Raw genomic sequence first — 26931 nt, forward strand, 5'->3', positions numbered from 1 at the left:
AGTCGGCTCCTCCTTAGGAAGGCTTTCCTGATCATCACCCCAGCTTTCCCTACGCTTCCCTTCTTACCCAGAACATAATCCCCCTAACAAAGATGAAGTAAAAAACAGGAATGCATTTTGCCTGCTTCCTCTCCCTGCTTCTATAAAGATGAGTACCTGTTGCCACCAGTATATTACAAATGGAAAACTGGAAGTTTGTTTAACAGTCGGTGACTTGCTCAAGGTCACAAAAGAGCCTCAGTAGCAGAGCTGGGAACAGAATTTGGTATTCTAATTCCTAATCTGGCAGCCTCACCACAACTCTCATCACGCAATCAAAAAGCTCCTTTTAAGGAATGCTTTTGTGACTAAGAGAAAATCCAAGGCATTAGAAGAAAGAGTCCTTTTAATTTGCCTTTGTTCAAACATTTACGCCTTTTGCTATATGGAAAACATGATTTAAACAAGATATGGGATTAAAATATGATGAAAGACTCTAAAATCTTTGAAAAACAAAAATAAGTACGGCTGTATTTAGGACTGTACTGATTCCAGCCATTAAGAAGCGAGCGATTAGATATTCCTTGCTTACAGTTTCATACATCGCATAACAAATAAATCAAGACCAGCAGCTACTAGGCTCTGATAGAGCTTTTTTAAGGGTTATATGCAGGCTTTCACATTTGTCGAGGATACTGTAAAACAGGAAGAATTTTCACAGCTCTTTAATAAGACTTCATTTTCTAAAGGTCCTAACTTGTTGCACCGCAACAGTTTTTTAAAAAGCAAAACCAAACCCTCAAGCCGCTAAACTCAATGGGAGATTGCCCTGACCTGAAACAATCCAGGATTTGGTACGCTCTCGCTTGAGAAGTAATTCGGTGATTTATCAGCTCTCCCAGGATACAGCAGCTTTGATATGTAGAAACTCCGCAAGTTAGTTTCGTATTTTAAGACAGCACCTTTTGCTTGCTTCCTCTTCTGTGTAACAGAATACGGTAATTTGGCAACAGCGGATAGAAAACACCAAGGACATTGAGAACTAATGTTACTGAAAAACTGTATACAAAATAAGCCGAGCTATACAAGCTAAAGTAAGGGTGAGACTACAAATATTAATAGGATAAACAAAAATGTAAACCATTCCTTTGGAAAAAGGTTGCTTTTCTTTTTTTAAACCCTGTAAGAATTCCCACACTGCAGTAAAAACTCCTATTGATAGCATTCTTACTGTAATTGAGTTAGTTGGAGACACAGGATGAAGAGGTTCATGACTGAGTTTTACAAGACCATGTATTTTACCCATTAAACTACTATTATTATAACATCCAAGCTGGGGGAAAACAACACAGGGACCAGACCCACTCCTCATCCCTCAAGTCAGGGCCCAGCCTGTGAAACACTCCTGCCTTCAACGCATTGGCAGTGCCAGGAGGCCTGTGGGTGCAGATGTGTTAGCCACTTTTTGATTTGATCTTTACACAATTATTTTGATTAGGAAGATGTTCATCTTGTTGACATTATGACTGTAGTCAATAGCTAATGACCCCAGTAGTTAATTTCCTTATAAATATTTAACTTAATAGAAGCCGTCCCTTGGGTTATAGTACTTTTGACACTCGTATAATCTGAAACAAATCCTCTCTTTTTTAGTCAAACAGACCATGTTACACACACAGTTGGCTAGCTGTTTACAAAGCACCCAATTAAATCCTACTTAATTCTCCCACTCTGAAAACCCCATTTCACTAGTGCGCAGGCTTACTGATCACACAAGATGAGCATCTTTCACTGAGCCTGGACACGAGTTTACAGTCTGTAAGACTTGATTGTACAAAAGCCTGATGTAACATGAATTCACCTATCAAATGGTATATACAAAAAAAAGTAAAGAGAATGTGCAAATTCAGAGGATTGAAGAAATAAGCTGAAGAATCACAGTTGAAGACAGGTAAATCTAGTTTAATGTTCACAGGTAGTAGTTACACATCACAGAGATTAAACAGGATTTTAACTGTAACATAGCTGCAGTGAAATGAAAGTCATTTTGTACTAGAAAAATAATCTTGAAGCAGTTATCCGTTTTTTGGTCTATTTAAGTTCATTTTAAGATGAATTTACATCGCTGATCATAATGACTTTGCCCATGTGCCTTTCTGCAGTTCGGTATTAATACTCTTTGGACGAAGGAAACAGCAACTGTTTTTGTTAATGGTTTGCCCTTTGGTTGCAAGCAGAGAACTGTTTTCACGTTTTTAAGCAATTAATAGGCTGTAGGAACACAAGTTTGCAATAAAACCTTTTGGTTCTAAATGGAGTTCCAGAACAAATTTCTTGATCTGATGCAACAGCAGACTTTAAAAAAGCTGATTAAAGATCTAAAGCATTGCCCCCATAATGCAAAAACTAGATAGAATTTTTCTATTCTCAGTAAAAAAAACACTACATCTTACTGCTACTTTTATAGAATGCACTAAAAACGCCTGTGCCTAAATGACAAAAGTGTAGTCTCTTACAAACTATACACTTACAAACATTTTAAGTCTAGATTGAGGAAAACACGTTTGTATGGACTCCAAACAAGTTTATTTGCAATTAGACATCTCATGCAATCATGCAGGACCACTAGCTATAGCTGTAACTTCCGAGTCTAAAGGACATTGGGGGACAAAAAAGCCCTAAACATTCAAGATACTTCCATTGTAGCAGCTCTGTACTTGAGCCGCAGTTTTCTAAAGAGATATTCCCACAGATTTAAAAAAAACATACACACCTTTATAATATTTACAAAAAAATATTTAATTAAAAATATTTTATAATTACAGTAGTCTATTAAAGCATATACTTTTCTCACACTTATAGAACATCTCTATATATACACAGTATGAAATGTCACTCATTTATCTATACAATATGTAACATTCCCGCAGGGAGAAGAAAGTTCCCTGGGCCCCAATAAAATCCATCTATTTTAAACAATAGATGTCAAATATATCTACAAATGCTCTGGTAGATTAGTAAAGCTTCAAGATTCAGCTGCTCGGTCCCGTAAGAGTTATAACGCTTCTAAAGTCTGGTTTAGGCTCGGTCCTCTATCCCGGGGCAGCGGCAACTTTTCCTGCTCGAGTCCGACAACCTCCTGCCACCGCGGGACGCACCGCTCACATCTGGTCGGAAACGAAGAGAAGAGACGGGGGGGGGGGGACGGGGGACCGGAGGGGGACCGCTACGGACGTGCAAAACGGTGAAAAGGCTGGCTCTGCCGGGATGAAGCATGGGAACTGCTCGGGGGGTTGGATGGCTCCGTCCTCCGGTGCGGCGGGGCCGGGCCGGCCCCCCCCGCCGCCGCCCGCCCCCCGCGGTGCCTCGGCGCGGCGCGGCGCCGCCGCACACCTGTGGGAGAGGAATGAATAGAGGGGGTGTGTGAACCGCTCCGCTCCAGACCGACTGGCGCCACCAACACAACACAAGACATGCTTGATCAACAACCCAAAACAAACCAGGTCAAACAACAACCGCAGCTCCCAGGCTGGGCCAGGCGGAGGGATGCGCAGCTGCACGCCGCAGCCAGAAGCGCTCCGGGGGGGGAGGTGTTGGGAAAAAAACCAACAAAAGCCCGGTAATTAAAGAAAATAAAATAACCACCCGGTAATTAAAAATAAAACCCCAAGCCTCCTGCAAGTATTTCTCGCCGAGCGCGGGTCCCCCTTCGGCAGGCTTCCCGGCGGCAGGCGGTGCGGCCCCGCCGAGCCGGCCGCTGCGCTCCCCCCCCCCCCCGCCACCGCGGCCCCGCGCCCGCAGACGCCCGGCACTCACCTGGGGAGCGGCGGTCAGCGGCAGAGGATGCTGTCCCCCGGCTTGTTAACAGAGCCAGCCTGCGCAGCAACGAGACAGGGCAAGTTAGAGGTGGGGGTAAAAAGAGACATGGAGATCTCCCCCCGCTACCCAGATGCCCCATCCGCCTACAGGGCACTGCCACAGCCCTGCCGGAGGAGCAGTCACGGGGGCCCCCGGCTGCAGGGGGTGCGCAGGCGGGCACCAGCCCGGGGGAGACAGAGCAGAGGGGGCCGCAGCAGCGCTCCCGGCGGGCGGGCGCCCAGCGCCGGGCCCGGCACGCCCGGGGGAGCCCCGGGGGCACAGGGCTGCCGGGGCACGCCGCGCCCGGCGCCTCGGCTGCAAGCGCCCCCGGGCTGCCACGGGGGGTCCCGCGCAGGGGAGACGCTCCCCGTTCCCCCGCAAAGCACGCTGCGCCGAGGGCGTTAAATGTGCACAGCCCCCGAACCCCCACATACTCGCTCCGCTCCGCGGAGGGCTGGGAAGCGCAGGGAGCAGCGCGTCTGCTCCCGTGTGTGCAAACACGCTGATTACAGCTACTCCCTCGAGAGGCTGTAATTACACGGTAAACACCGTGCGGATGCCTGCCTGCACCGAGGGGATGCAGGCACCCACCGCGCACCGCCCGGGCATTTCTGCGTCCGTCGGCACCGTCCCCTCCGGGGGCTGCGGCCCCCCGGCAGAGCCACGGGGCCGGCAGCGGCGAAGCATTACCGGGGCGCTCCCACGGCGGCCGGCGCTGACCGCCGGGCCACGCCGCTACCCTCCTCCCCGCTCCGCACCCCGAACTGCGCGCTGGCGTGGCACGCACCTCTTACCGGATCAGTGTTGAGGGCTGTCAGCGGGGTCCTGGGGGTGCCCGCGGGACAGCTGCCCGGGTGCAGGGCGGGCGGCTGCTGCTGCTGCCGGAGCAGCGCCGGGTGCGTCTCCAGAGCCAGCTGCAGGTCGAGGATGTAGTCGATGACATGCTGCAGGATCTCCACTTTGCTGACCCTCTTGTTGGGCGGGATGGTGGGCACCAGCTTCCTCAGCCGGCTGTAACAGTCATTCATATCGCACTGCAGGCACAGCGCCGCCGGCTCCTCGCCCGACGGCGGGCCCCCCTTGCAGCCGCTGTGCTCGGCCAGGCACCGCAGGGCCGGGTGTCCCCCGCCGCCGCCCGCCACGCCGGGCTGCGCCTTGCGGCTGGGGTGCCGGACGGGACTCACGGCTTTCATGGTGCCGCAGGGAGGGAGGGAGACCTCCCTCTCCACCACCGCTGCCGCCTCCTACGACCTCGGGCAGCCGCGCACGCACCGCCCGCAACGCAACGGGAGCGGGGCACGGCCGCAGCCTCGCTGGCGTTACCGGCGGCCCCCCGGGGACGTGACGAGAGGTGCTCGCAGGGCCGTGCGACAACAGCGGCACCGCCGAATAAACCTCTCCCCTCCGACCGCTCAGCCACAACCGCGACCGCCTCTGCCGCCGCCGCTGGCCGCGCCGCCCGTTATATAGCGCGGGGCGCGGCGGGGCAAGGCGAGCGCGGCGCGGGGAGCGGAGGGGGGGCGCCGCGGCGCCGCGCCGCAGCCAATCAGGGCGCCGCGTCCCCCCCTGGAACGCGGCGCCGGCCAATGGCGGCGGGGCCGGGGGGGCGGCGGCGCTGCTGGAGGGGGCGGGCGGCTGGCGCTGACCCCCGGGGGGAGGAGGCGGCGGCGGCGGCAGCGGAGGAGGAGGAGGAGGAGGAAGGCGGTCCCGGGGAGGGAGCACTGCGGGAATGCGGGCGGGACCCACCGCCCAGCGGCTCCCGGCGCCGCCCCCGCGGCTCGGCGCGCTGCTCCGCGGGGGCAAGCGCAGCCCCGCGCGGCCGGCGCCGCTCCCCGCCGCCCGCCCGGAGGAAGGCGGCCGCCCCCCGCCCTGGGGAGGGGGTGGCATCTCCTCGGATCGTGAAACGCGTTTTTATCCTCTCGGTGTCGGAGACCCGGCCCGGCTTTACACACATTTTGAGGGATTCGGGACGCCGGTTTAAAGGCAGGGGAAATCCCAAGCAAAACTTGAGGGGGAGGGAGGGAGGGGGGAGAGGGGGAAGGAGGAGGGTTTAGGGACTTCAAGCAAAGCAATGCCTGGGAACATTAAATTAGAGCACATAACTATTAAAAATGCATGGAGATGGAGTATTTAAAATTCCTCCATGACATATAATATTAATCCGTTTTATGTAAAATTCATACCTGTAACTTAATTTGGTCCATTAATGCACCAGATCACGTATTAGTAGATGTACCATGTTTTAAATATGATGCTGGAAATGTCCAGAGTTCTGTACTTTGAGACAGAGCATTAAAATTAACAGACACATCCTCCTGAGTCCTGCTTAAGTCATCTTGTGGCAGATTGTAACCTTTTAATTTAATAATGCAGTGTTCAAACTTTCTGTTAATTCCTGCTAAGGATTAAGAGCCATTGCATATTTGAATGGGACGCTGGTGTAAGAAACTCTGCACCCGATCCTACAGATGCTGCAGTGCTTCGAGCTCTCTGGAGTGAAGTAAGGCTGATGGCCTGGGCAGGAAGAAGTAAAGGCTGCAGGATCTGCCCCTAAGCTTGTAAGTCAAACCCAACAGAAGGGAAGAAATCCATAATGGTGATTAATGATTGCATGTCCCCTCAATGCTTAGTCACAACGGGTGATATATAAAGGATACAGTGGGAAGCTGTCAAACCCAGAACTTGAATGAACGGTGAGACTGGATCATCTGAAGTGTATAATGAAGCACACTTTCATTCTCTCTCACCCTTTAGAAACATCTGTTTTGGGGTTTGGCTTACAAATACTTACACTTGTGTTGTCCTTATTTTGTCCCACATTACCAGTGCCATCCATGGCTGCTGGGCTCTTCTAGGCACAAAAACTAAGTTACTGGTGTAAATGTTTGTCTGACTGAGGTCTAGATTTGTATGCTACATCATGACGATGTGATGGGAAGACGTATTTCCATTAGCTACAGGCTGGATGATCCCAATTCTGCCGCAGTCATTGCTGTCATTTCTGTGAAACTCCACTCCCTGCAGTCTCCGAGTCTCATGAGGTGGAAATATATATGGGCCTTAGTTATGGTTACACTTTGTCTGTTTCCCAGAGTCTGGTAATATTGACAGAGTTGGTGTGCTGTCTAAAAAAATTACTTGTAAATTACGGTAAGCATGCAGGCTTAAATCTTGCTGGTCCCATTTAATTAAAATATGCGTGAAACTAGATACACTGTAATATTGGGTTGTTCTGTTTGTACTGAATCCCTCCTGGGAGCTCTCTGATCTCACTGGAAATCTCTGGGAAACCCCAGTATGTAACTGGTTCCCCTTTAGCTCTCCCAAAACTAATTTGGACAGATTATTTCTGTACACACACACAAACTCACACGCACACACTGTAGCAGAACTATAGCAAATCCACTGAGACCACATTGGCTCTTGAAGATGACTCAGTATTTCTGGAAACCCGTGAAGAACCATGATATGCCGCAGACCTCTTTTTCCATCGGGCTACTTCCACCGCAGAGGGAACAAAGGGAAATCTGAGGGTCTGTAAGCGTTGTTGAAGTTGTGAAGAAGACTGTGTGCATTCACGTAGCTAACATATCACAGTAGAGATATGTGGGAGAGGGGAAACCAGCCCTCCCCCCTGACTATGGCATAAATATTCAGGGGATTTCCTCTAGTAACTCCCTTTGATACTCATGAAGTTGATACATGCTAGTCCGACATGCTCTGCTGAACAATAGGCACCAATTCCCTGTTAACAACCCGTCTGCTTTTGCTCTCCTTGAAGTCAATGGGAGTTTTGTCATTGACTTAAGTGGGAGCAGGTTGGGTCGGCTGCTTTTTCAAAATTTAGATTGGATGTGCACCAGATGCTAAGTAAATTGGTCTAGAAAGGGGTTGGAAACCCCAGGATGTTAGCAATGGAGGCAGGTCTAGTGAAACTCCTCATCCCTGAAGATCTACACAAGAGAGGAGCAGCGGCTACTGCTCATGCTTTTATCCTATTAACAGCAATATTTTTCATGACATGAGTATATAGGGATTAATGCTCCTGTTTTTCACCAGACCAAGTTTGGATTTTTAAAATAAATTCTGTGCACCTTTAAGCATGTGGTCCCTTCCTGGCTGGCTGGAGGAGTCCATCTGTCTTGGCTGGGTTTTTCTGTGCTCTCTTCCCACATCCAGAGTCAAGATTCATTGCCACTGTAACCAGCTCTTGCAATATTATCACAGGATCCTTCATAGTGCTTGAATGGACCAGTTTGGTCCATTAAAAGAGAATTGATGAGTTCAGATCATATCATAGGTGCTCTTTGGAGCTTAAAAACGTTGCTTTTGATTCAAAACCAAAGTAGAGCAAGTTGAAAATGTAATGACTGGCCTTGTATCCCCTTTGTCATGAGGATAATCCCATTGAACTCAATGCAAATACTCTCATGAGTAAAGGAGGCTGAATTTGTCGGCACAGGTCAGAGTATATGAATATGCCATTGACTCCAGCTGAAAAAATAAACCTGACACATTGACACTGTCTCTGGGTCATGGCACCAGGGAAGGGAGACAGTCCTTCCAAGCGCAGAGCACAGGGGACATTTCCTCTGACAGCACTCTGGATCCACAGATGTTTGTGCATGATGTGATGCCACTAAACCAACTGGTGCATTGGATAGTACCGCATTAGTTAAAACAGTCTCAGGACAGATAAAATTTGAAGGGAACACATTTAGGTACGCAGAGGGAAGCAAGCAATCAACGTGGTTTCTTACACAAGGTTACTTGCTATACCTACCTTAAGAGGGCATGAAATGCACACAAATGCACAATGCATTTTTATTCTTAAGCAGGTTATGAAACAGTGGTTGAGTCAAGTGTCCCTGTTTTGGGGCTTGGGGCACAGCGTATCAGAGCAGTGCAGTAAAATCCCAAGCTTTCCTTTGCTTGAGGCTGATAACTGGTGTGACAAGTTTCATCCTGGTGGGCACAAAGATATATGATACTGAGGACACCACCCCCCCCCCTTCCCATTGACTTCAGCAGGCAGCCAGAAGACTCAGGATCTCGGAGGAGCTGCTCAACACCTAGAAGGGCTGATCATTAAAAAAGCATTATAAATCTCTGAATGGTTTATGGTTTATGAGGGAAATAGCAATTGATTCCTCAGTGGTGCCATTACTCTCCACTATTGCTATCATTCAAATGGCAATAATGTTGGTTATTTACCTTCAATTAAAATATCTAGTTAGTTGTGATGTCATTTAAAATAGCACTATAATGTGTTTAGTGCTCCCTTACCAAACACCATAGATAAACTCCTCTTGGCAACAGGGGATAGTGATATGAAATGAAAAATTGGGTGGAGGAGTGAGATGGAGGAAAGAATATGTAAACCTTTTACTGGATTATTACTCCTACATGCCTATGTCCCCTTGGACGCCAGGCTGGAGGTGAGACTGCAGGCTCCTTTACAGTGCCACCCCACAGGCCCTCCGAATGGGTCAGGGAAGACTCATCAGGCATTTGGGGAGCGCAGAGAAGTCACCTCACTACCAACAGACTACCAACAGATGAAAATCCATCGGTCTTCTGGTACCAATCCTCACCAGGGATGATTCATCACCAGAGCTCTTCCAAACTCTTAAAGCAAACCTTTTCCTCAAATAGCACGAGTCATTTTCTGTACTGTTCTCCCTATTTTCCTCAAATCCAAAATCTAAATACAACTCATAAACTTCACTTAATGTGGTAGGTTTTTTTCTCGTTCTCTGGTTCTGGTCATGAGAGAATTTTCTGTTTAACGAGAAAAGCTAAGAGATTTTCAAGATCTTCACCTCCCCATTGCCCCCTGTGCATGAAGTTTAACATAAAATAAAGAGAAAAATGTTTGTTGAATAGCTCACAACAGCTCTTCACAGAAAAAAAGACAATTTTAATTGTTTTTGCATGTTCACATACTTGTCCAGTTTTGAGCATCTGTCTCACGACAGGAGCATACTTCTACCCACCTCTTTATGCTTTCCTTCAGCTTTGTATGCGACAAAAAATCATGTGACAACAAAAATTTCAGAGAGATGAGGAACAGATTAAAAAAACCCTTCTCCATGGCTTGATGCTTATGTGAGCTCTTTTTTTACACAAACATGGAAATAAATGCATATGGAAATATTTTACCTCAGTTAGTGGAGAGAACCAAAAAAGACTGTAATGGGGTTAGTATCTACAAGAGCTTTCCTTGCTGTGCTGCCTCCAGCATGGCTACGTTGTAGAGATTTGTGCAAACCCACCTCCTCCCTTTGAGAGGCTGCGGCAGCAGACAACATTGGTATGTCACTGACAGATGCCCTGGCATTTTGCTGGTGGTTGTATGTCGGCTGAAGGCTATGTCATTTAAGAAGGTTGCTTTGTTCAGGTGACCAGAAACACTGGGTTTGTTGGGTAATGTCAGATTTCTGCGTTGAGTAAAGCAAGCTTGTGGCAAGAAAGATAACTCATGTTGACAACCTTCTGCAGTGTGGTCCAAATATAAGCAATCAAGATGCTTACTCTGGGGAAGGGGAAAATAATTTAGGAGTATTTGGAGCAGCTTCCTGAGGAACACTACATTAAACTGAGTTACATAGTAACAGATTGAATTTGGAGTCTTAACTTTAATTTTATTTTGTGTAGATTTAGATCAGATTTATGTGCAATGTCATGCCCTTTGTTTGTAGACAGAAATTCTCAGCCAATCTGCCCGAAAACTGATGGTATGATACCGCCTCATATTATTTTCATGTTTGTTACGAGTTTACATTAAGAGGTCTATAATCACACAAATAATACGGCCTACAGGGACAATGAGCAAATCGACCTAAATTAAATAAGTATCTGGATGTGTACATGCTCATCTGCATATGTTATCATTATACCAATGATACTGGTATTTATTTTCAGGGGACCTGAAGAGCTTAATCAGCAAAAGCAGTCTAAGTTCATGCCACAAAAATCCCCTGCAGAAACAACAGCAATACTTCGCACTAATACAACATTCTACATTTTGAAAGCTAATGTTAACATGTTTGTTATTTGTTCTCCACGAATGTTTTAAGGAATTCTTCAAAATCTTTGGGGTTTATCTTTTTTAATCCCCCCCTTTTTTTTTTTTAATTAAAAGAAGAAATCACCTCTCTCTCTCCCTGACTGTGAAGACAGCCTTTCCCACAGTGGAGGGACATCCAAGGTAGACGGAGAGACCTTCACTTCCTCTGCATTGATGCAATGCATCGATGTTTTCTGTGACTGCAGTCAGTTGGTTCTCAAAGTACTTTCATGGGGTCAGTGTCACTTTCAGGTATCACCTGCTTGCCAAATATTAATTTACAATTCTGCATTTTGCTTCATGCTAGTGACACCCTGACCAATATTTAAAGCACTACAGAAAATGCTGTTTGTTGATTTGGTTCAAGTCACATTGGTGTCATTCCTGGGAACAGAAGTTAGAAAAAACTAGAAACTCAAGTCTGGTGGTTGTGTGTGTGAAGGGGAAGCTTTTCAATGTATCTTCAAATCCCATGACCGCAGTTGTTTATGGGCCACGCCATGCACTTCCAATGCATGCTGAATTATGTGTAACCTTATTATCTATTTACCTGCTATAGAGTTCCTGTTGCCATAACATGTGAGGATCTACCAAGTGCTTAGTAACAGAAGCAAAAGGATCTTCCTCATTCTTCTCTTCCGTCCTGCAGCAGACATAGTAGAATAGTAGATTATTTATAGGATCATAGCACCGTTTTAATTTGCTTACCTACTTGTATGTGTTTGAAAAAGCAGTCTGCTTAAAAGATGAGGTTTGTATTAATTTGTGGTAGGATGCCTTCTGTGATCATTCCTTCTAGCCTGCATGCTTCTGAGAAAGTTGTCACTTAAGAAAACAAGAGCCCTCAGCTTTTGTTGGCAGAAAACAGCTCTTGCAGGATTTCATGTTTAGAGAGCAAGAAAAAAAGCAAAGACAGGTAACGTCTCCTTTAGGCAGAGAGGGTGACACTCACGGGTTTTAATTCCAGGAATAGTATATAGTAAAATGACCTTATACATTTATTAGGACAACAGGATTGTCTAATGAAAACCACTGTGTAACACTGTGAATTTAAATTAAGATATACATTGCAGATTGCAAATGGCTGGAGATGCAGAAAAAAGAAAGATGGATGTAAGGAGAATATTGGACAATGATCCATGAACTGCAATTCTTCACAGTTAAATATATTCTGTGACTTACTAATTTTCCCTTATAAGAAATGGGAATGAATGTTATTTTCCATTTTAGAGTAATTGTATAGCAATTCTTCATGTTTTTGCTTCTTGTACAGGGGGCAAACTATGCAAAAGTATTTTAAAGACATATTCAAAATTGCTGTTAAAAATGCTTCAACATGCAAATTTTCTTACAGTTTTGACTTTGTTTTCTTAAAGCTAAATGATGTGCATATATAAGAATATTTTGAGTAATCACACAGCTTATGCTAAGTAACTATTTCAAGTTGTCTTCAATAGCTAAGTATGTTTCCACATACTTACCTTGAAGTGTTAATGACATTTATTTTGGTAATTTTTACTCCACTAACATGCTCTTTCAATACTTTAAAGCACTGATATATTTTACTCAAGCAAATCTCTTAATTTACCTCAATGGAGAAATTGAGTTGAAAAGCAGCACAAATCCTTGCTTACATAGAAAGTTTATCTTGAAGTTAATGAGCTTATTTGCCTGAGTAAGGATGTGGGTATAAGGACTGCTCAAGTGAGCAGAAGTTCCACAACTGGATGCAAAGTCATTAGCTTATTTCAGACCAGCCTCTTGAAATAGTTACTCTACACTGAGCTCCTGAGAACTGATTATCAAAAAAATATTTTTTAAAATGTGAAAACGCAAATGCAAAAGAGTAAGAAAAATTGAAATTTTAAATACAAAAGGTTAATTAAAAGACATTGTGGTTCGTGGTGATGGTTATTCCAAGTAAATTTTTGGTCCCCACTGGGTTGTATCCAGTGTCCATTGCAGTCTTTTTCCACCAGGAGTAAGAGACTCCTTATAGACATAAAGAGCTTTCTTTTGCCTCCAGGAACTCCTTAACACACACAATGCATCAAACCTCCTTGCAGTATGGTATGAATTATTATTAGAAATACATTAATAGAATATTATGTATTTGTAATCTTAGCATGAGGTATGATTTATTTACAACCTTGCATCTCAGCTTATCCTTTTTTTTTTTCCCTCCCTGTCCCCTCTGTATCTTCTTTCTTCTGAACGGTCTTACACTCGCAGCATCAGGATTCTCCACGGTGTTTAATGTTTTAGTAAGGTGGCAGTCTCTCCTTTCACTCTTTAGGGTACTGTTTCATCCTGATGTGCTGAGAGATGCATGCTTTTACCTCTGCATCTGACAAAAGGTACTCCATGAAGTGTGTGAGCAAGCAAGTGGGGATGTGTGCGTCTGTCCTCCTTCCTCCGTTGCTGGAAGTCCTGGTTGCTTCAGACAGGAACTAAGGTAGTTACAGCCCATTAAAAACTATGCCAGATGAAACTTAAACTGGCATTGCATAAACAGAACACACAGTGGGCAGGCACTGGATAAAACATTTATTTTCAGTTGTTATTGATGACCTTTCAGAACTTGCTCGTGGCTCTACTTTGGTCTGTCACTTGTGAGCTAAAGGGTCATCAATAACTTATGGAAATAAATGTCTTATTGATAGTCTGGCTACTGCAAGTCAGTATATTGTCTCACATATAGACACACAGGCACATAAAATACAAATCACAGAGAAACCACTTTTGATATTAGCCCTTGTCCTTTTATCTTTAGAAAAATGCGGCTTCCTAGATTTTGTTTCCTTTCCATCTTTCTTCTTTCTATTTCCTTCTTTTCATCCTTCTTTTCTTTCCCTTTCTTTTCTTACTTTTTCTTCTTTCTTTTCTTTCTTTCTTTTTCTTTCTTTGCTTTCTTTTTCTTTCCTTCTTTTTGCTTTTTTCTTTCTTCCTCTCTCTTTCTCATTCTTTCTTTCTTTATCTTTTTCTCTTTTATCTTCTATTTCTTTCTAGTATTTCATAAAGATATGTCCCTAATTTATTTATAAGGGTAAGTCTCCAGAACAAGGTAGCATTACTGAGCTGGCTTACCAGTTCCTCTATACACATGAGTACATTCATAATTGATGAAATGGTCTATAGTGTTGTAGCTAGAATAAACTTAAGGTCAAATCTCTGGGAGAGCAAATCTTGCCATTATTCCTGATGAGAAATAAATACGTGCAGGAACTAAAAAGTGCAGAACTGAAAGGGAATAAAACTGAATGTATAAGGGCATTTTGAACAATTCATTCCAAAGTGAAAGTGCTTTTTCTTCGTTTTTCTTCATTGCCTTGATCTTCCTAAAACTGTTGTTGGAGCAGGTTAATGACTGACCTTTGAGGGAACCACATACCAGTCTTTGTTCCCTAGCAGTCAGGATCTTGCAGAGGCTTGAAACCTTTGAGGGAGAGAATAGGATTAAACTGCTGTATGAAGTCCAGTGCAGGTGATGATCAATGGGAGCAGAGGAGCGAGTTTCTCAGGACGCTCTCTCCCTTCCCCCACCAGCTGGAATTTATTTCGTTTACTGCAAAGTTACCTGATGGGGATGTCAATGATTGTTCTCGGATTAATTTCCCTTAAGCAGTCATCAAAAGCATGCAGTGTTAAAATCCCAGTAAGATTGTAAAGGTTACAGGTCACTTAGATTTAAACATCGTATCGAGCAGTTAAAATCAGAAAGACTTAACTTGAACCTCAGACTAAAACAATGTTTACATAAACTCAGCTTACTTGCCATCCTCAAATTTCCAAAGCGTCCAGCAAACTAGAGAAAGATGAGTGTTTGATCCTGCAACATGCATGTGTACTGGCTGACCTCTGATAAATCAGTGTTTGCAGGGTGAGTCCTTCATCCATGCGCCTGTCCTAACGCCTAGCTGTACACCGTGAATGATGCCATCGGTCCTAATGTTACACTGACTGCAAGGTGCCTTCGCATGCAGACTTTTGCAGGGGGTTAGCTTTCACCTTGCCCAGAGACCAAATCAGCACCGCTTGAATTGATTTTAAAATCCATCCTCAGCGTTAGGGCTGAGCCACTGGCGAGACCCGTGGGTCCCCTCCCCGTCCTCCCTTCTCCCCAGCCCCTCCGTCCGTGGCTGGCCCCAGGGGAGCCCACACCCTGTCCTCACAGGGCGCTTCACCCACCCCAGCCCTGCGTCGAGGCTCTGCTGCTCCCCACACGCCTCCTCTCACGCCGCTGCTCTTGCTGCTTCGGGTGGCTGAGCCTTTGCTGCGACAAGGTTCAGATGAAGGGTCTGCAAGCTGATGGGTGACATTTCAGCAACAGTTTCTGCTGCCTTTGAAGGCTTCTGTATGACTGCAAGCGGTTGTAATTATTCCTAAAGGTTTGGGACTCAACCTCCTTTTCTCCCCTGAGAACTTATGCATCAAACCAATTTATTAACAGGAGGATTAAAATAAGCAGAATTCGTAATGAAAACCATTGCAAACATCCCACCTGCCTGGCCGCAAACAGCTACTCAGCAAATGCCAAGTGAAGTAAAGCACAAAACTGTGTAATTAATTTAAGTTGCTCTCAGATTTTACTGATGGGGAACCTAATGTCGCATCTCCTCCTCCTCAGCCTGGAAGAGCTCCCATGCATGCTGGCTCTGAGGCCCACGGCTAGAGGTGCTGTGCGAGGAAGATGAGATAAAATACAGAGGAGCTGTAGCTTCTGACTGATGGACGAGGGGCCATTTCATTCACTGCAAAAAAACCTGCATTCTGCAACGGTTTAATGTCTTTACTGAGAGAAGTTTAGGTTTAAACCCCACCTGCATCTCCTGCTGGGTCACAAAACAGGTACGCTGGCTTCTGCCGAGTGGTCTTTGTCCTGAAGCCACTGAAACTAATGTAAAGAGTGGATCTATGTAAGTAACAATCTACATTGAGGAACAATCTGGTTTTCCCATTCCGAGCCTAAGCCACTGAATTAGGAATGTATCCTCTCGTGAAGAACTGCAGCAAGAAAGTAATGAAGAACTTCATACGTGAAGTAAACTGTTCATAGCAAGTCTGAGAAGCGATTTTACCGAAACCGGCTAAATAGATATAATCGGGTATTCTGCAGTGTGGGAATCCCGTCGCTGAAAGCAGTGGGAAACTTCGAGGCTGAATGAGGGAAGTTCGGGAGCGTTGGCAGGGATTGTAAACCTTGCTGGAGCGCAGTGAAAAGCCCCTCATTCCTGCAGGAAAGAACTTTTCTAAAGTGCCTGCAAATGAATTGAGGATGGAAACAGAGACATCTCCCCTCGAACAATGGCGAGCTGGCAGGGCCCGGCCCGAGCACCCGGCCCCCACCTTTACAGCGGGGGCCCCGTGGAAGCCAGCCGTGGCGGCACCCCCGCGGAAACGCCACCTTCCCACCGCCCGCGGCCGCGGCACCCGCAGCGGCGACAACGCCCTGGGGGCAACACCGGGCCGGCGGCCAGCAGCGCCCCGCGCGTGGCCGTGGGGGGCGCGGGGGCTGCGCGGGGGCTGCGCGGGCCGCGCGCCGCTGCCCCCCGCCCCTCCCAGCTGATGCCTTGGCCCGGGCGGCCCAGACTGGCCGGCGCCGGGCGCGTGACATCACCCATTCACACTGCGGCCCAGCTGGCGCCGCCGGGGCGGTCGCCGTGGCAACGCGGACGCCAATCTCCGGGCAATGACTTCCAGCTGCCCGCCCGCCCGCGAGAGCGCGCGCGCGTCCTCGTCCTCGCCCTCGCCTCCTCCCCCAGCCCCCCCGCGCCCCGCCGGGGCCGTTTGCCGGCACGGGGGCTGCCCCGCGTGCCGCTGGGGCGGTAACGGTCGCCGCGTCCGTCCGTCTCCCCCGCACCGTTATTTTGCCCCTGCGCCGCAGCGGGGGTGAGGCCCTGTCCTAAGCGCCACCGGGGAGTGCGGTGGGGCAGAACCGCCCCGCGGGGGGGGTATCCCGCGAAGCTGTGGTGCCCGAACGGAGCCGCAAGCGAGGCGGCCGGTGTGCACCGGGCCGAAAGGTTCCGGGTGGTGGCCGTTACGGCGCGGGGGAGAAGGCCGCAGAAGGCCACGGTTGGTGGCCTCGGGCGGGTTTTGAACACCGCGGCTAAGACGAGGGGGTGGGTTTTGGTGGGAAGCGCTCCAGGGAGCGGAGGCTAGTCTGCAGCTGATAGCTGGGTCGTGTCGGGGCCTGTTAACAGTCTGCCCCAGGGCCTCCCCTGAGGGGAGGGCACAGCCTGCCCTGTGCCCCTCAGGGGTCTGCCCAGCCAAAGTGTAGACCAGCTTGACAGTGGCTCGCCCGTGGTCCAATATCTGTAGGATTGGGTGGTTAAAGGACTTCCTGGCTGGCAGGTGGCAGCCATTGTATTTAATAACTGTCCATGGACCTTTCTGTACAAATACTTCCTTTTTCTTGTTTTTTGGTGTCTGTGGCATCTGGTGGCAATGAGTTCTGCAGTTTCATTGGGTGTTACATGAACAAAAAATTCATTTCAATTGCTCTAAAAATCTGTCAGCTGATAATTATAACTGGCACCTCCTAATTCTTGTGTTATGAGGGAGTGAATAACTTCTATATTCATCTTCTTGACACGATCGCTGATTTTGCTGGTCTCTACTATTCACCCTAGTTGCTTCTTTTTTTTCGTGCTGGAGAAAATATGTGCCTTCAATCTCGCTCACACAGAATCCATTCTGACTGATCATTCTGGTGCTCTGTACCTCTGTAGTTCTGCGATACCCTTTTTGAGATGGTGGGAGAAGGATTGCAGGACAACAGCATACAAGACTGCTGTGTGCTGAGTACTTCTGAAAACTGTTTTCTCTTTTGCTGCCTAAGCGTGATCCATATTTGCCCCAGTAGTGTGGTCAGGTACACAAAAATCTGATACTAAATGTTTTGAAAGCTTACAAGTTTTAGGCTTTCTAAACTTTTCTGAGAAACTTAAAATGCTCGATGTCTCTGTGAAAGACTTAGGGCTGATGTCAAACTTTGCGAATATCCCTTTTTATTGATCAAATAGATACGTTTCTATATTTTAGTGCCTGTAGTGAAAACTTTTAAAGTCTGAGTTGACTGAAACTTGAAGCACCAGGAAACAAATAAAATTAACCTACAGTATAACATTAAAAGATCTTGTAACTGTTGAAGCCAATCCTGGGATTTTTTTTTTTTTTTGTACGCGATTCAGAAACTTCTCATGCTTCAGTTTGACGTTGCTGCAGTTCAGCTCCACGTGACTTCCCAAAGGGGCACCTGGTCAAATAGAGGATTGGAAGTGAGAGAGCTTCCTGGTTTTCTATACAGCCCTCTGGCAGGTAGCTCACACCACTTCCTTTGAAAATGAATAGTTACTACCTATTGCCTTGCAGTTTGTTGATTCACAGTTCCTACATGAAACCATCTGTAAACATTAGCCTGTATAATTTGTAGTGATATTAAACAAAGTGATGAGAATCCTACTAAAGAAAAAAATTGATAGCTTTCCATATGGTTCCAAAAAGCTTAACACTGATACTAGTTAGCACAGTGTAGGAACAGCACAGTTCTGGCTCAATTTATCCGTAAAAATGAAGACTTAGTGAAACATTAATTTTCCAAAATTACGGAATGTTTTAATGTGATTGTAATTGCCCCTTTGTGCTTTTAATTTATTAACATTGTTATAACAAATTATAACTCGTTGTAACCACATGCTTTAGATGTGAAAGAACCAGGCTGGTATGCTGGCATATTGATATAAAGATGGTCTATGTATAATGCAGTCATAGCGTAACCATTCTGATTTACTTGGAGTAACTTATGCTAATTTGAGGGTTTCTTTTGCATCGGTGTTGTGATGCTTTTATGTCTCAGGCTCAGTCTTTTACATCTTCACATGTTACCTTTCTAGAATGTGTTTTCTTAGACTCAGGACAGCTGGGAGAGCTGGATCTTGTACAAAGGAGGCACAGCAAACTAGTGTAAGTGATGCTGGGAAGGGGAGCCCTGTGGAAACTCTGATGTGAGCTAAGGAGTGTGTTGCAACAATGTCTGATTAGTTCATCAGGAGCCAGTGTGAGTCTGGAACATCTAGCACTGAGTATGAGCTTGGATGCAGTCCAGCTGCTTTCTTGCCCTATAGAATCTAAGCGTTAAGTCTTGCTGAACCAGATCTGTGCCTGTTTGGGTGTGTCTACACTGTGTTCCTGTCATCAGGAGTGCTGAGGAACCCAGCACAGCCAGTGTCCACACCGAGCCTGACCCTGTATCAGGGTGGTTGGTGCTGAACTGGAGGTACTGATTCAGCCTGAATACTGCAGCACCATTTGGAGCCTGCATGCTGTGCTCCCTAGCGCACAGAGATGAGCTCAGCTACAGTCCTAGGTCCAGGCTGGATTTGTGCTGTGCCCAACCAAGAGCTCAGACTGAATTCACTCTGGGGTTAATAGCACCAACTCCATCCCAGAGCCTCTTAAATCCATCTGGACTTTGCTGCCTATCTCTCCTGGGAGCACAGCATAGGGATAAACTGGGAAAGCACCGAGATGCATTCATATTCCATGCTGCATGAAAGTACTTGTATGGCTGCGAATCTGCAGTGGTCTGGGATGCAGCCTGAGCTAATGAACTCAATCAGACCTGAATTGGCTCTGCATGGAGCACACCCTGGTGCCTCTGTTGCTTCAGCATTCTTGATCTGCAACTCATCACCTGTGGGGTATATCTGCAGATTGACTTTAGCTGGTGTTGTATGTGCAGATACACAAGCTAAAATGTGATTGGGCAGAAAATATCACTAAAAGCATTAACAGAAAAGTTTATAGAGAGACTCAGTAACACAAGGGGATTGTGTTTAAGACTAGGTCCATACCCTGACACTTTGCCATTAATTTTTCTTACGGGAAGGGGAGCAGATCCATGGGGACATGGGATTTACTATAGGAAAAACTGACTGTAGTACTAAACTTTAACTGTGCTTGTGTGTTCCCTCTTTCAGTGTTTGTAATAGTCAGATATTTGTGTTCTCTTCCATTGCATGCTACATTTCTGATCTAGCAAAGTGTTTCAGTTATGTTCTTTAGAGCTTTACTGGATCAGGGCCATTGTCAGTACTTCCAAAAAGTAAAGCCTAAAACATTTTCTGAAATCTTTGGCTAGAGATCGTCTAGCATTATTCCTTACCCATAAGGATCTTATCTGGACCCTCCCGTAGGAACTGAAATAGCAAATGTCATGTATGCAGCCTTGGCAGTCAGTTTTGAACTTGGAGGACTTCTTTTGGTGAAGTAGTGTGGGCCAAAATGCCTATGAGACAAGTTCAAAGCTTTTTATGCTTTTCTCATCCATTTGAAATACAAACAAACAATTCCCATGTTCCAAAACAGGACTAGCCGTATATTGGATGGTGGCAGTAACTTGATAAAGAAATATGGGAAGCATAGTCTTCAGTTGCCTCTATAGAATGTGCTTTATCGAAGAAGGAAATAATCCCTTAGTGTAAAAATAAAATAAATCATTATATTGAAAGCTTTTCATGTGCTAGAAACTGTTTATTGATTTGTAAACAGTCTTTGATATGCTTTCTTTGTCAGTAGTGCAAAACGCTTACCTGGGTACATCAGTGATAGCTAAGTTAGACTCAGAAATTTCTTTTCATGTTTGGAGTTTGTTTGCATTACTGGGGCTTCATGGCTCATGCTTCTGATAACTGGAATATATTCAAACATGCTGTTTTATTCTGAACTGGTTTTTCTCTTCATTTTTGCTTGGAGGCCAAGGGATGCTGGGTGCCAGTAAGTCAAAAGTTCTTACCCTGTCTTGTGGGATCAGATTATCATGAGCCCTCTCTGCCCATTCAAGAAGGTAGGGGATCTATTTTCAGGTGGCTAAAAGGATCTATTTTCTAAAAGGATCAGAGGGCTAAAGGATCTGTTTTCAGGCTACGAGCTATAATGTGGAGGAAGCAGCTCCAGTGGAGTGCTCACAGAGAAAGCGTAACTCTCTCCACAAGGTGTATCAGTTGAGGGCTTGGCTGTGCTTCCCAGTGGCAGGCGTACTGACAAAGTAACGTGTACAAGCCTCTTCCCTTGTGTATCTTGGGGACTATTTTAGTCTCTGTCCAAGACCCCTGTCACCTGTGCGGTAGCACAGGATCTGCCTTTTTCATGGAAGACACAATAGTGTCAATTCAGAGTCTCTTACCATGGTTTACTCAAAATATATTTGCTTCAGATTTTTCAGGAGGGAAAAGAAATTTGCTTGTCAGATACGCAGTTAGTAATTTGGGATGGTTGTACGTAGTGCAACAAGCACAGAACTCTTGTGTTTGGCTTCATATAGTCTGTGTGAACATTGTTTTGTGAGGTGGTCTTAGAGAGAAGGTAGTGCTGGAGAAAACCTATGAAATGGGTGGGATTTTAGATATCTCTGTTGTTGATTGCAAGTAAGGAGATGAAAGGAGGCTCAGGGCTGAGAGTTATATTCCAGGCTTTAAACTGGGATAAGAAATGAAAAATAGCACATTTTTATTATGTGTCATTGCATCCCTAGAGTTGCCCGAAGAGTGGGCTTGGTCATGAGAGGGTTCATATTAATCTTATGAACTGTGTTAACTGTGTGAAAAAGTGTTTTTTTGTGTGGTGTGCGCATGTATGTATACATAAAATATCCAAACCCCCCACATTTGATTACTAATATAATTAAAATGAATTAATTTGTGGAAAAGTCTCATTACTAAATAAAGTACATTTTCGTGGAATGAACGGCAACAGGAAACCAAGCATTATAACCTTGAAATTCCAGTCTATTTATTGAACACACATAATTTTCATGTTACTTTTCTGGGTTAGGTAAGGTGGCCTGCCCACCTAAGTAAAGCTGGTATGTTAATGTCAGCTGGTTGGGCTGACACGTCATGACTATAGAGTTCCCTTTTCATGTCCTACCTACTGTCCTTCCTATAGGGTTTGCACAGGCCGCCTTTTGCCCAGGTCATGAACAACCCTGCAGATACAGTTTATATATAATCAAAGCTGGTAATAGTCCATGTGGCTTGCAAATTATGGAAAATGGCTACCAATGTTAATAGGGCTCTTCAGAGGAAGAGCCAAGCCACTTTCTTCTGCTGAGTCTTTGGATGTTCCACCACTCCTGACATTCTTCCTATCCAGTTACCGTACCATGGACACATTGGATATCTGTCTGGGACCTTCACCTCTGGAGCATAACCGTCTGGAGGTTCCCCTGGCAACAGAATCCCATCCAGGATGTTCACAGTCAGAACACTACCAGCTGGAGGTTCCCTCTGGTGATGGATTCCTGTCCAGAACTGTCAGCAACTGCAGCACTACCGTCTGGAAGTTCCCACCTTGGTGACTGAGATGGAGGTCAATGGCAATATGAAAGTACCAGCCAAGGTCGAGGAGAGAGGAGATTGCTCCCTGTAGCCTGGCCAAACAGTCAGTCCTGGAGGAACGACGACACCATTCAGTTTAATGCATTCTGAGTTAGAAACTCAGTCCTCCAAGATTCATTTCCTCTTCTTCTGGTCTGCCACGGCATATGGTACCCTCAAACACCGCATTGCAGCACAAGTCAATAAAACCCATCAGTGTTGTACATAAAGTACGGGCAGACAAAAGCCAGGCAAGCTGCCCCCCGGACACCTGCCTGACTCTGCCCAGTACCCATGGGCACAGACACTGATCCGTATGATAGATTGCCAAAATTTCATTTCACCTAAGAGAAAACTATTGAGTGGTCGGTGAAGCCAGCTGATACGGAGGAACTCTGTATAACACTGGGGCAGGGTCTGGCTTGGTTACCCTGAAGGGAATCCTGTGGGACCATGAGGAAGTGTAGCCTCTGCAGTAGAGCCCAGCTAGTAACTATGGTCCTGTCTTAAGAGAGTCATAGCTACTCTTGCCAATAGGGTCCTTAAATACTGAGACCACTAGCAGTGTTGCTATTTGAGAGAGGAGGGAGAATAGATAAATTTTTCACAGTACACCTATATTTTATTCAGTAAGGTTTGTTTGTTTGTTTGTTTGGGTTTTTATAAACATTTCTGTTCTCCCTTCAGAGGATAAAAGATACTTTTCTTTAAGCCCTCAGGGATCTAGTAGCATATATACAGACTTTTTTTGTTGTTGTTTGGCCACTCCATGTTGCACTATTTTTTGCTAGGAACCACCCTTTCCAGTGCAGATTTAAAATACTAAAGTGAAAACTATGTAGCTGGTTAACTTACTGTATGATAAATGCTGTGCTGGAGTTCATGTCTTTTCTAATATATGCTTCTCCCCATAAAATCCGCCCCCCCATTTCTCTTTTCCTGTGGGGGACACATTCATAAGGGTGGTTAGGGTAGATGGTTTGAGATTAATAACCATTGAGAAAGTAGGTCTACCCATAGTGCTTAATTTTAAATTGATTTATCCTTAAATATGACCTTGCGCACAAGTCAACTTGTAAGATCGGAGCCTTCATGTGGAACTTGCTCTGGATTTTCAGGAAGTTTTTAACTGTCTGAAGTTAAGTTTTATTTTTCTAGCTGTTAGACTAAAAACTGTATTTAACATTTTAAAGAAGTTAGTTTGATTTGGCCACAGTTTCTATAGAAAATCAGCAGTATTATCCTTCTCTGTCTTCCTTTCAGATGTGATTCCAGGTTGACTGACAGACAAGTCTAGATGATAGAGGGTCACCTGATCAGAACTATAAACTTTCAGAAAAAAGATAAGACTAAGCATGGTGTGTTCCAAGAGGCATCTCAACCTTTACTCTAGCTTTTGTGCAGACTTCTCCAAGCTAGTTTGTTCTTAAGACTGGAGCAAGAACAGAGGATTATTCTCTTTCCTAGGAGTTGTAATTAATCTTGATCTGTTAAAGACTTTCTGTCAGGCAGGCTGCCCTCTTCAAATACCCTATTTGATAAAGGAGAGATCATTCTTTCCTGCTATGACTTTGTATTTCCTAAGAACTTGACAGAATTCTTAATTCAGTTGATGGTAAAATTCTGGTTGAGGTCATTTGAATAAGACAAGCTTAGAACTATGCTTTTGTCTAGAAACTCTTGCTCTTATAGCCCAGCCTTCTTAGGAGCCAATTAACTGCAGTCTGAAACTGCAAAGAAGATAGAACTTGGAATTAGCGTGTGTCTGCTCATACAGAAATATACTTCTGCAGGACACCAGTTTATGCTATTTGTCGCTAATTTCCCCCAAAACTTTTTACCTGTTTGGTTATGCAGTATTGTCCCTGTTCCACAGATTTCACAGTGCTCATCCAAGTATTTTAGATCAGTTAACCTTTTCTTGTAATTATGAATATTTTGAATATGAGTTCCTACTTGGTATCATTATGATTTATTAGATCTTAATCTATAGTTATAAATTTGTAATCTTTAACGACTCCTTTCTAAAGCTTGTGGGGGAAAATAGCTGCACTTAAGTACTTACGGAAAGCCATTTAGAGATTAGATTTACTCATAAAATGAAATTTACAGATTCATTTGCCATGAACTCTTGGCGCAAGTTTAGTGGAAAACTGAGAACCTGTAAATTTGGGTCAATTAGGGGTGATTTTAAAAATAGCTCATGTAGTTGTTGTGGTCAACTACAGCTCATGTAGTTGTGACCTGTGGTCATTATTCAATATAGTGCTTTAAAGTCTGTCCTAATAGCAAAACATCCATCGTCCTCAACAGTGGAAGGACTGGTGAAAGTATCAGAAGTAAAGCATGCATTTAGTACTCTGTATTCTTTCAGACTACAGAATCTAAACATAAGTGGAGTGTATTTGTATGAGTTATATATATATATGTGTACTTGCACTGTACATGTGTATATATAGTATAGGAAAAGTGCAGTCACATACTGAAAGTATTTATCATGTATCTTTGATCCTTTTTAGCATTGGCTAGCTTTTGTCCACTGGTGCAACAAGACCAAGTCACTTGATATAAATTCTTAATAACTTCAAGTGGAATTTGGATGTCTGCTAAGTAAAGGATATTTGGATAAGTATAAAGAATGAAGTCCTTTTTGGGGGGGTGGGGGGAGCAGGGGAATATCTGCCAGAAGTTTTTCCACTGTCCTTAGGCATCACAGCTTTTTACTGGAGTGACCATTCATAAAGTATTCATTTGGGTATCATGAAGTAAAGCATTTCCCCCCCTCCTACCTCCAGTTTTCACATATCCACATCGTATTTCTACTTCTTCCTCTTTTTCTGTCTTCCTTTCCCACAACTTCTGTTTGTACAAGTTTGATCTGTAAATGACCCTGGCCTGAGGTCTCTGATGGACAGCCTAACAATTTGCACTTTTAATGGTAATTTTCTTTGATCTCTAAGGAGACAAAAGGAGGACTATGAAATGCTATAAATATTGGAAGGGGAGATTGTAAATCAGCCCTAATCCTGTTGCTGAACTGAAAACGACTGTAACAGTAAACATGAAATGTGTGACTTAATTGCATGAGACATACTACTTAATGTCAGGATTTGCAATATTTTTGTGTGTGTTGGGTTTAATTTCTTTTAGTCTGAGAACTGAAAACTTGAACTGATGGGAGCAACAGCATTCAGCTTCAAAAGTGGTGAGATACGAGAAGCACTCCTAATGCAAAGTAGAGAAACTCTGGAAATTTTAGAGCTCTTTTGCCCCTGTGATGATTATGTTACAAAAGTGGTACATGATGACACAGTATTCTTCAGGTGCTTGCTTGGGACAAACTGCATGGCTTATTAATATTTTTTCTTCTTTGAATAAAATACCTGTTTTGAACTCATTAACCTCCCTCCCCAACCATTCTAGACCACACTACTACAGATTGGTGTGCATAAATAGATGTCTACATATAAATAAGTTTAAGCTCTATTTGTACATCTGTACTCACATGTGAAAAAGGGAGTGTTATCAACAATACAAGCATGATTTAGTGTCATTGGGTATGAACAGGCAAACTCTAAGTGCTGTATTGATGACCTTTAAATAAAAGGAGAATTCATTATGGTTAGCAACTGTGATTTTCAGAAAAAAATCATAGCGTTGCTGTTAAGATTATTAACTGCTTTAGAGATTTGTCAGTGTGGATAAAGCAAAAAAACTCTTGTCATTTGGCATCGTAGCAAATGCCAGTGACTGTACTTTCTTAGCACAAACTGAAGAAGATAACCCCAAATCTTATGATACTTTTGCATACCTCTTTATTATGTTCTGTGAGGATAGAGTGTTTTTCTTTAAATCTTTGCATGTAAGACTGTAAATTCAGAAGAAGGATTTGTATACTAAATACCAGATTTAAATACTTATAACTGCACGTAATACTTTCAGTAATGCATGGATCAAGCTAATGACAGGCTGTAGAACTCTTGCTTGCTATACCTGGTGCAAGTCTTAATTGTCTCAGCACACTAATCAGTAACGGCAATATGGGAAATACCTACCAGCCTGAAATCAGCAATGATTTTTCATTGGGAGAATCATCTCAGCATTTTGTGGTGGTTATAAATCTACTATGTGTGTTTGTATACATGATGCTATAGCTTCTGATTTTTATATGGGAATGTTACTGATTTTAGACTCTAGGTTGTTTTGTATCACTCACTTCAGGGAATTGTTGCTTATATATATGCACCTGTGGAAGGGAAGCAGTCAGGTGCTCAACAGTTATGAGGATAGAGTCTAAAATGAGTCACACTGGAATTTGACTTCTTCTTATATTAGCTTGTCAAAACATTGGATTGTAATACAAAGCTTGCAGGAATACTTTCTACACATGTAGAATGTGCTTTCCTTTTTGTTAATTTTCAAAGAAGTGGAAGAAAAAAAGATGGACACAGTCATCTTAATTTTTTCTTTAGATCAGAAAATGTAATATTTTGTTCAAACATTTTAATAGAACAATTATTCTTTTGTTTTTAAATATAATTTTCAAGTGAATTAACTGCTTGTGACAGGTGCTTTTTCAACAGTCATGTAGAATTAAGTCCTTTTTTACCAAATCGTGTAACAGTGTCAGTCAAAGATTTCTTTATCTGT

General features: G+C 44.5%; 1 protein-coding gene across 2 annotated transcripts; it reads right to left on the reverse strand.

The window, feature by feature from the left end:
- Positions 1-1926: 1926 nt before the first annotated feature.
- ID4 (inhibitor of DNA binding 4) lies at positions 1927-5286 on the reverse strand. 2 transcript variants are annotated; one of them, XM_075493758.1, is made up of 3 exons: positions 4632-5286; positions 3796-3854; positions 1927-3372 (listed from the first exon to the last, which is right to left on the reverse strand). In XM_075493758.1, the coding sequence occupies exons 1-2, from the start codon at positions 5028-5030 to the stop codon at positions 3810-3812; spliced, it is 444 nt and encodes a 147-aa protein (XP_075349873.1). In that variant the 5' UTR covers positions 5031-5286; the 3' UTR covers positions 1927-3372; positions 3796-3809. The 2 variants fall into 2 exon arrangements, with proteins under 2 accessions (XP_075349873.1, XP_075349874.1); XM_075493759.1 differs by having other exon boundaries at positions 4625-5286.
- Positions 5287-26931: the final 21645 nt, after the last annotated feature.

This window comes from Mycteria americana, chromosome 2 (genome assembly GCF_035582795.1).
Source record: "Mycteria americana isolate JAX WOST 10 ecotype Jacksonville Zoo and Gardens chromosome 2, USCA_MyAme_1.0, whole genome shotgun sequence".
In the NCBI taxonomy this organism is placed as follows: domain Eukaryota; kingdom Metazoa; phylum Chordata; class Aves; order Ciconiiformes; family Ciconiidae; genus Mycteria; species Mycteria americana.

Bases quoted from the DNA above. Each gene is read 5' to 3' on its own strand.
- ID4 (XM_075493758.1), bottom strand. From the start codon at position 5,030: ATGAAAGCCGTGAGTCCCGTCCGGCACCCCAGCCGCAAGGCGCAGCCC. The intron at 3,855-4,631 runs GTAAGAGGTGCG...GTTGCTGCGCAG, and splicing joins CAGCCCTCAACACTGATCCG to GCTGGCTCTGTTAACAAGCC.